Consider the following 9,401-nt stretch of genomic DNA (forward strand, 5'->3'; position numbering starts at 1 on the left):
ATATATATATATATATAAATATATATATATATATATATATAAATATATATATGTTGGTTGGTTGCAGAAAAGACAAAGCTCCACTGACTAATAATCAAAACAAACCTGTCTCCTTTGAAAAAGTATGTCTTGGCCACATCTTCCCACCAGACAGCCGTCTCGATACTCTGTGTTGGCATGCCGCTCCCAAACAAAGAGATATCCTGAGGGTAGGAAGGCTGAAGATGCCGATCCTTGAACACCCAGAAACGGTTTCCTACAGCGACGGAAAAAAGTTAGTGTATACAATAGCCTGAAAGCATGCTAAACAAAAAAAACTGCCATATTTCTGTTCACTCATGCCCGTCTTTGTCAGTTATTTTTCTTCCTAAGAATTTCACAGACCAGATGTTTCATAAATTTGTTTAAAAATGATCTGTTCAGCACAAAATCTAAGTGTTACGATGCCCTAAAGGCAACCCTGCTGAGTCTTGTTATTTGAGTCTTACTGAAATTATTCCTGCATTTAATTCAGCTTGATCATAAGGCAGAGGCGGGGAAGCTGCTGTGGTGCAGTGTGCATGTGTGAGTGCTAGGTGGCTAGATGCTTACATGCACTCACTCAACAATACACACATGCTTTGATTCATGCGAGTGAATAAATGAAGCATGAGGCACTCCGATACCATTGAGTGATAGATGTCATGTTAATCTGCCTGATGACGGGTGTCTTTCAGGGCCTACACAAATTCTCAGACCATAGAGAAGTCTGCAAACGTTCATGTAGTGAAAAGGATACAGCATGCTTAATTGCTCCTAATTTAATTAATATCTTGGAAGATATTTGTTTATATATCAATAGTTTAATACACCACTCTTTTAAGGTAACCTCATATTTTTATGTATTATCTTTACAATTCTGTGTGATAGTTTATCAGAAGTCTGGGAAATGGAAGGGAAATTACAGTGTTTTCAAATTTTAATAGTAACAATAAATAAAAAAAAAGAAAAGTACTGAGTGCATATCAAGCAACCACAGTCCAGAATTTGTCCAACTTGTCTTCTGAGGTATGAATCTACCAGCTTTATGGTTTAAGGCACAGGCATGTTTCTCTCTGCAGCTTTAATTTTCTGTGTTTTTTTTTTTACAGTGCTTGTTACTAACTCAAAACCAGACCTCTTGTGGCAGTCTTCTGAAAGAAGATCATGTCCTCTGCATACCTGTGAAAGGCGTGACTAGCAGTTGTCCCATCAACAGAATCTCCCACCTGATCTGTGCGTGTCTGCAGCTCCGCCAAAGTTCCCATAGGCCTTTTGGCTGCTTCTCTAATTAATGTTCTCCTTTCCAAGCCTGTCTGTTTAGGTAGACAGCCTTATCTACATCAGTCAATAGCTACTCCAGAATCTCTCCATTTCATTATGATAAATTGAGTTTTATTCTTAGATTAAACAATGCTGCGGTGGAATGTATTTATGAGTTATTTGGCTTCTAAGAGGCAATTACTAGCAAGGGTGGGTTGAATTTTTAGGCATAGTCAGGGGTCTAATTCAAATGCAGGGCAAAATTTTCAGATAGCATGATTCAATATCCCTTCAAGATACAATTATGCACTGATTTATGTGGGACTGTTATTAAGAATCCAAACGTATTGCGAGGAATAAAAACACTTTAGAGTATTTTTATTTGAGCTAATCCACAGCACTTTTGCTTAGTTATTTATTTAAATAGAAAAAAAAATAAATAAATACTTCTGTTACCTTTAAAAAAGACAAACTTCCCCTCACTGTTTTCATACACAGCATCGATTTTAGGGGGCAAGCCTTGCCAGAAGTGGTTGATCGGCATGGGATAACCTGGGACCACTGAATTGTCCCGTACTCGCCAGAACCATTGGTCCTACAGAAATAGACATTGTAGAAATATTATTGTTTGAACTTAAAGATTAAGGAGCAAAGATGTTTCCTTGACTATTATTTCAGTTTACCTTAAAGACAAAGAGCTCCTGTCGGAGGATGGCCAGAGTGTTGAAGCCTCCATCGCAGATGTTCGGTTTGGAGTTGGGGTTAGACGGTTTGGAGCCCTGAGGAGGGCGATGGGGTCTGGCATGGCGGTCGTGTTTCCGGGGGTCTGAGGGAAGGTGGAAACGAGGAGGCGGAGCTGTAGGTGGAGGGCTGGTGGGCTGAGGAGCTTTATCTGGTGGTCCTATAAATAAAAACGGCGGTATTACAACCTGTTCTCTCTAAACCAGAACATCAAGTCTGTTTTTGAAAGATTTAGCTGTTTAAAAAACTAGCTCGACGATACACATTTCCACCAATGCAATGTTTTCTGTGGGTGATGGTTATTTTTTTCCTCATTTGCAATCTGTTTGTTGACTCATGTTGCCTTGAAATAAGCAGATTGGCTGACCTCGTTAACAGCAGAATGCTTACTGGCAACCAACCCAGGATGACTGATGTGGCACCATTCTCAATGGTGACAAATTTTTAGAGTGGTGCAGTATGGTGTTTTGTGATGCATTGTATCCTTATGAAACTTTTGGAACACTGTATTATTGCAAACTATTTTTTGATGACTTATTTCAAAGAAAACTGTAATGTTTAACATTACCATATATTTTCTGGATGCCCTGCAGGTCATCTTGAGGTAGCTTGAAGTTCTCAGTGTCCATATACTGGTAGAAGGGAGCCATGATAGCAGTGGGGTCATTTGAGTGCTCCAGACCGAGTGCGTGGCCAAGTTCATGCACCGCAACCAAGAACAGGTCATTGCCTATAAAAAGGAAAAGAAGATCTAACTAACAATATGAATTTTGGAGAACATAGTTGCATTTCGGCAGAATGTGACAACACAAAGAAATAAAAAACATGGACTAATATAAAGTTTTAGTGGCACACCAAGTAACTGGACAACTGTCTGCCATATAGTATTTCAACCATATGTGGAATAAATACAAAATGAATAAACTCAGTATGAAGGAAACAAATTTGCATTATGATCTGTTAGGCTATCTTTATGGAGTGTGAAGAGTGCCACGACACCAATAAATAAATAACTTGTGCATGATTCATTTTATTAAAACTAGTGTTCCACCAATACCGATACCAGTATCGGATGGGGCCCCCATACTGCCCTAAAATGGTGGTATCGGTATCGGCGAGTACCAACAAATAGGGCACCGATACCATTTTGAGAGCCATAAGTTTATTAAACTATTGTCACTCACTCCTGGTAGGCAATAAAAAGTTCTACTGGATTCACTTTGTATTAGATTTTTTCCTGCTTCACAAAGGTAGGCAGCAGCTTGACAAAGCCATGGTGGCAATTATTTTACATTATTGTGGTATCGGTATCGGCCGATACTGCACAGCTAGGTATCGGGTATCGGGGCCAAAAAATGGCATCGGCGCAACACTAATTAAAACTGTAAACGAACATATAGAATTTATTTAATAAATAATTCATTATATGGGTCAATGGCTGGAAAAGTTGGGAAAAACTTCTGAAATGTGTTGCTATTTATTTACAGCACATTGGGTGAGCAAATCCAGCCTCTACATCTGCAGTTGGGGTTCTAAAATGTTAACGTCTGAGAAAACGTAAGCTGGCGTTAGTCAGTGGGTGTGGCTAACTCTGGCAGCTCCCACAACACTAGACCACAGCAAACTCTTTTATACCATTATGTATATATTTCAAACCAAACTATGGATATTGAGTTGCTTACCCAGTCTAATTTAAATAAATTCCAACACATAATTATAATCTGAAAAGTTTGGCATCCATTTGTAGTAAACCCTCTCTAACATGTTGTTGAACCTTTTCTAATATTTTTACACTAGTGAATTTTACCCTAATATATGTGGTAGAGTGTCTCTCTCTCTCTCTCTATCAGGATTGCCCTGCAATTAGCTCCATCCACCTTTCCACTGACCCATGAAACAATAATCTCTACTTAGGCTGAAGAAAAACACTCTTACAACATGTATGTTTCAGGATGGGGATGATGACTATGACTAAAGCTCCTGTCTGAGCAGTGGGGCCCTACAGCTTTGTTGCTCTCTTTGCTGAATTTCTTAAAGCACGAAAAACAGGTATTAAGAGCTTTAGATGATTGATAAAGGAAAAAGGCTGCACTAGGTTTTACTTCAGGGTATCAGTTTTAATGTAAAGGGGATTAAATGCAAATACAGGTAAAAAATTTTAATAAGCTAAAACATTTGAAAACATGCTTTGTTTTCCTTCCCCATCTTATGTAATAATTCTTCACTGGTTCATTAAATACCCACCCAAGAAAACAGAATAAAGTTTGATGCTTTAAGTTCATGTAATGAGGAAAAGCTCAAGGGAAATTAATACTTCTACAAGGCTCTGTATCTTTCAGCTCATGAGACCCACTGCGTGCATTAGGATCTACTTTTATTTCTATATAATGTATTACTGATGCCATACACACAGTTACTTCTGTGTCTGCTTTGAATGCATATTGATTTATTTTGACTTGCTTCCTGTCCGCAGTGAAGTCTGTGTGCATTTGGAGAATATGAATCAGATAAAGGATGAACCATTTTAATACAAACATGGCTAAATCAATATGTAATATCAATGTTCATTCTTTCCACCCATGCATTTTGTATCTTTAGCATTTTTAATTGCTTTTGCAAACTGAGTATTTTTAAAAATACTGCACAGTGTCGTGAATCTAAATTTAGTTTAACTTAATGATTTAACAGAGAACTAATTAGAATATATAGGCAGCAAAAGCCTGAAGGATTAAGCCAGAAAGACAATAATTATTTCCCTTCTCTGGTTAAGATTTCCTATTAAAAACAGTACAAAACATTACAAGTAAAAAAAAAAAAAAAATTGGGACTGAAGTGAAACAGAAGGATCCTCTTTTTTTCTTAACATAAATGAGGACGTGAACAACAGCAAATCGAGCAGAAGGGTACACATGCATGTTTCTGCAAAGGACATGTATGTTAAGCACCTGAACATCAGATTATCGGCCCAGTAAAGGTTTATTTCTTAAAACAAACGCAAAGTAAAAAGTAAAAATTTAACATCTAATGGATGTGGTCAACTCAGTTCGTCAGTCTGATTTAAGAGGAATTAAAACTCCTATGTACAAACAGTTACTGAACCTGTCCCGAAGAGATAGCTGCCCTTTGCAAGGATGATATACACTCATGTCAAAAGAGCTGCATAAAACCACCACTGACCCTCAGCCAGCAGCAAAAAGGTTACACTCCCCCCTCTCCGCCTTTCACCTCATCCAACCATCCTCAGCAACCAACCACCTTTGAGGATTCCCTTAAGGCAAACTGCAGCTACCATTAGCACAAATGTCAAAATGCAGCATTTACAGTTCCACTGCTGCAAAAGTCCATTAAAGACAATTCAGCTTCAATGGCACACATGCTGAGACTGGAACTTTTTTTTTTCCTTTAGCCACAGTGGTCTAAATGCATAACTATGGGATGCTGCTCAGGGGCTAGTGTGCTTCTGACTTAGGAGTCTAAGACTATTACCATTAGAGAACAAAAAGAGAGTATGAAGGAAAAGAGCTGATGGGTGGCAAGCGGTATCCCTGAACAAGCACAATGGAAGCAAAAGCCCTCCTCCCTCTCTAATGAAAGGAGAGAGAGTTGGTGCATGGTGGTTTGATAACAGACAAGCCGCCTGGTGGTGCTTCCACAAGCCTGCTACCCCATAGGTAGAGTAATTAGGGAGTGTTTGGTTGAATGCCTTAGATACGGATGCTATTTTCCTCTCCTAGCTGCACCACTGCAACCACTGAGCTACAGAAATTCAATAAACCCAAATCATGTGCCAGCAAAAGCAAAAGACTTAAAATAGCACTGCTCTCTATCCTGTCATCTGAAGAGCGTATTATGCTGACAGAAACCAAAGTCCTGACAGATGGGGTGATGCGTCTTTATAGAGCAGCACCGCATCAAACACATCTTAGAGTTCTTTGTTTTTGGCTGAGCGTCCCTCACACTCTGCCCTAAGATACTGTCGTTCCCATAACACCCTCCAGCCCGGCCATCTGTACTTTCCTGATCTGGCATCCATCAGCTCTTATCCATCTCTCCACAAGACTGCATTTTTCCCTGTTTGCTTTCCTCACTTCTTTCACTTGGGTTTATTTATTTCTCCATCACTTTTGTTGTATGTCTCTTTGCTGTTTCCTCATCTTTTCTTGTCCTATATATATTCAGGGCAAAAAATGATTAGACCACTCCTTGTTTTCTTCCATCTATCATTCTAAAGGATTATTACTTAAAGAATACAGTAAAAAAGAAGAAAATAAGAGTGTAATTTAGTAATAAAAATGACAAACTTTTTTTTTTATTTAGTCAACATATTTGGGTATCTTATGAAGGTTTTATTGGGGTATAGTAACAAAAAGTAGATACATATATTCAATACATCTCTATGAATAAAATCTGATAAGTGTGGCATGCATTTATATTCAGTCCACCTTAGTCAATGACTTATAGAAACACATTCTTCTATCTACTGGGCCATTCAAAAACATAAACCTAAAGACTTCTAAAGACTTCAGATTTCATTATACTGCTGCTAGGTGAACCTTCTGCCCCACTCTCACGTCTTTTGCAGAAAAAATATTATTAATTATGGTTAATAATCTTTATTATCCTGTCAAAGGAATCACCCACCTAAGCTCCTATTGTAGCTGCTATGGCTACTTCTCTGATTAATGCTCTCCTCTCATGGTCCTTTCGGTTCAAAGTGGATGACCATGTCTAAGTATATTTTCAGCTGTCTCATACGTTTCCATTTTTAAAGGATTTATTCATGAGGTGATCCATGAGGCATTCAATCCTTGTTTATTTTTTAAATCTTAGATTAAATTCAAACTTCTGCACAACGTTCCAACTAACCTGTTTACTGTCTGCTGTTCTACATGATGCTGATTAGACACTAACATTTCTAAAAACCTCCAAGGCCTTCATAAATCACCTGTATTTAAGCTCAGATTAAAATACCGTATAAATAGATGGACTCTATTAAGAAGTGTGCTAATGTTTGGAAGGCATGCTTTATTAGATTTACATGTACAACATGTCACACTTTGAAGTATTTTATTTGTAAACTAGGTATTTGTCATTCAGGTTTACAACCCGTCTCACCATCATGGTTGGGATTTCCAAGGGTCCAAGGCTCATCTGAGTCAAAGTGGGTGTCCCCTCCTATGCCAGGCCCAGGAAAATAGGCATGGGCGAGGAATCCTCCCTCCCCATCGAAGGGCGAGCTGTCACCATGAAAGCCAGAGGCGAAGATAATGGTGATGTCCACATCACGCCTGCCCGTCTCCAGGGCGCTGTACGGAACGGCCTCGAAACGCAGAGGAGTCACACCCTGCCACACATCAAATGCCCTCCGTATGGCATCATGAGTCTCTCGGGCACCCACCTTTGGTGTGATGTTTTTTATGCTGCAGGAAGAAAAACATGGACATCAATTTTGGGGAGGCTTCAGAGGGGTGGAAGCTTGAAACTGCTGGGAACAAGATTTAGAAGAAAATACTTCACGTTACTCCCTCTTCAGTTCTTATCTCATTAATGTGGAGTGAACATTTCTTAGGTTTTAGAATGAAGCGACAAAAAAAAAGTAACACTTGACACAACTATTTCAAGACCAGCAGCTTCCAGTGAACTTTTAACACAACAGTCGTTATCAGTCCCTGGCAGGCAGAGAGGAAGAGGGCAATCATCTTCCTCTCTCTCTCTCACTCTCTCTATCCACTCATTTTCACGAATAACGCTCGGGCAGTGGTGGCAGCAGCAGCAGCTCAGCACTGATTGACATTCCATTAGAAGAGGTGTCTCATCAATTCAAATTCAGTCAGCAAGCAAAGAAGGATTTAAATAAATTGGTAGTGTTATCATCTATTACTGCCGTAACCTGTCAATTTGCGGTTGTGCTGCAGACCCGTTTATCAGTTCTCCTCAGGCCCATTAAACCCAGAGCTTAATTATAGCTGATAAGATGAGGGTTTGTCTATTTCTGCTGAGATTGTGAATAGTTTGCACTCCCAATTTTTATATATCAGAGTGAAGACAATTTCTTTAACCTAATGAAAAGGAAAGAGATTATGTAACGGTTCAAAACACATTCTAATTCATTTTTAACTGTGCCACACGCTATTTATACACTGAATGGAGAGCATACTCACACAACACAAAATTTAGGTGTTAATCTGTCAGTTTGTGCATGTGTGAATACCCCCCACACAACCGACATATTTGCTCAGTCTCTATGACAACTCGCAGCTTACAACCCAAGATGGTTAAAAACTGTAAGAACTGATAAATAGAAAGTGGAAATTAGATAAGAAAAGAGCTAACAGAAATGTAAGAATTATTAAAAAGTTGAATAAAAAATATGGAGAAATATGTACTTAAATAAATGAAAAAGCTGTATGACATAAAAAAATACAGTCAAGGGTTTTAATGTGAGACTAAAACTCTGATGAAATGTCATCTAGGGAATGTAAACCTGCAAGGAGCCCTGCAGTGTCTACTAATAATGAGTAATGTCTCTGTCTCTCACCTGTAGGTTATGTGGGTCCGCTGCCACTTCTGCCCCGTCAGTGCGTATCTCCTCCTCCGTGACCTTGTGGCACTTTTGATTTTATCTGGAACCCCACAGCGTGGCTTTTGCATCCATCTAGAACGTAAAGGGGAAATGTTACGTTTGCATCCAAAATCTTTGCTTCACAGCTTCGACTGCGTGACAACACAAAGCGTAGAAGTGAACTCTCCGGTTCTCTTCTCGGTCACTTCATTACAACGGCCAAAACAAATGAAAATAAAATACAAGAAACAAGAAACAAATAGATGCAGAAAAACTTCTAAACTACTTCTAAAACTACATTTCTTCTCATTCGTACAACGCCATTTGTCACAACTACTGAACAAACACAATATAAAGGCAAAAACATCAGTTCTCACCTTAGAGTGATATCACTGCATGATCATGCAAAACGAGAAGAGGGAAAAGTGTTAAAACCTTCACCTGGAGTGATTTCAGGTGAGGTTATCGGTGCAGGGGGCATTAATAAAAATTTGTATCTGTCTGTCATCAACCCATTAAGTAAAAAGGTGGGAAATTCCATTACCTAAGGGTCAATATCCTGCAAGTTTTAGATATGTCTTAGGTCCAACAAACCTGAATCAAGTGATTACATGATTAAGAGGACACTAGAGAAATTAATGGCATGCAGAGGAGGTAATACAGTCATTTGTTTCAGGTGTGCTCTGGACCAAGAGGCAATCTAAAAGTCTCAAGATACCAACCCTCAGAAACTGGAAATGCCCACCGCTGTATTAATATTATGGTTCTAGTTGGTTCCTCAGCATTTAAAGCTACAGTGTGTAACTTTTAGCGACAT

The 9,401-nt window shown here is 38.9% G+C and overlaps 1 protein-coding gene across 1 annotated transcript in view; it reads right to left on the reverse strand.

Moving 5' to 3' along the window:
* LOC107081663 (matrix metalloproteinase-16-like) overlaps positions 1 to 8,970 on the reverse strand; it is an 18,876-nt gene extending 9,906 nt beyond the window's left edge. The window contains exons 1-7 of the mRNA XM_015369846.1: positions 8,962 to 8,970; positions 8,561 to 8,677; positions 7,138 to 7,442; positions 2,591 to 2,752; positions 1,965 to 2,182; positions 1,738 to 1,876; positions 106 to 256 (exon numbers count right to left, since the gene is read on the reverse strand). Coding sequence (XP_015225332.1) covers positions 106 to 256; positions 1,738 to 1,876; positions 1,965 to 2,182; positions 2,591 to 2,752; positions 7,138 to 7,442; positions 8,561 to 8,673 — 1,088 coding nt within the window. The 5' untranslated portion in view covers positions 8,674 to 8,677; positions 8,962 to 8,970. The remainder of the gene's footprint in view (positions 1 to 105; positions 257 to 1,737; positions 1,877 to 1,964; positions 2,183 to 2,590; positions 2,753 to 7,137; positions 7,443 to 8,560; positions 8,678 to 8,961) is intronic.
* Positions 8,971 to 9,401: the final 431 nt, after the last annotated feature.

This window comes from Cyprinodon variegatus, unplaced genomic scaffold, assembly GCF_000732505.1.
Source record: "Cyprinodon variegatus isolate N-32 unplaced genomic scaffold, C_variegatus-1.0 Scaffold39, whole genome shotgun sequence".
NCBI lineage: Eukaryota > Metazoa > Chordata > Actinopteri > Cyprinodontiformes > Cyprinodontidae > Cyprinodon > Cyprinodon variegatus.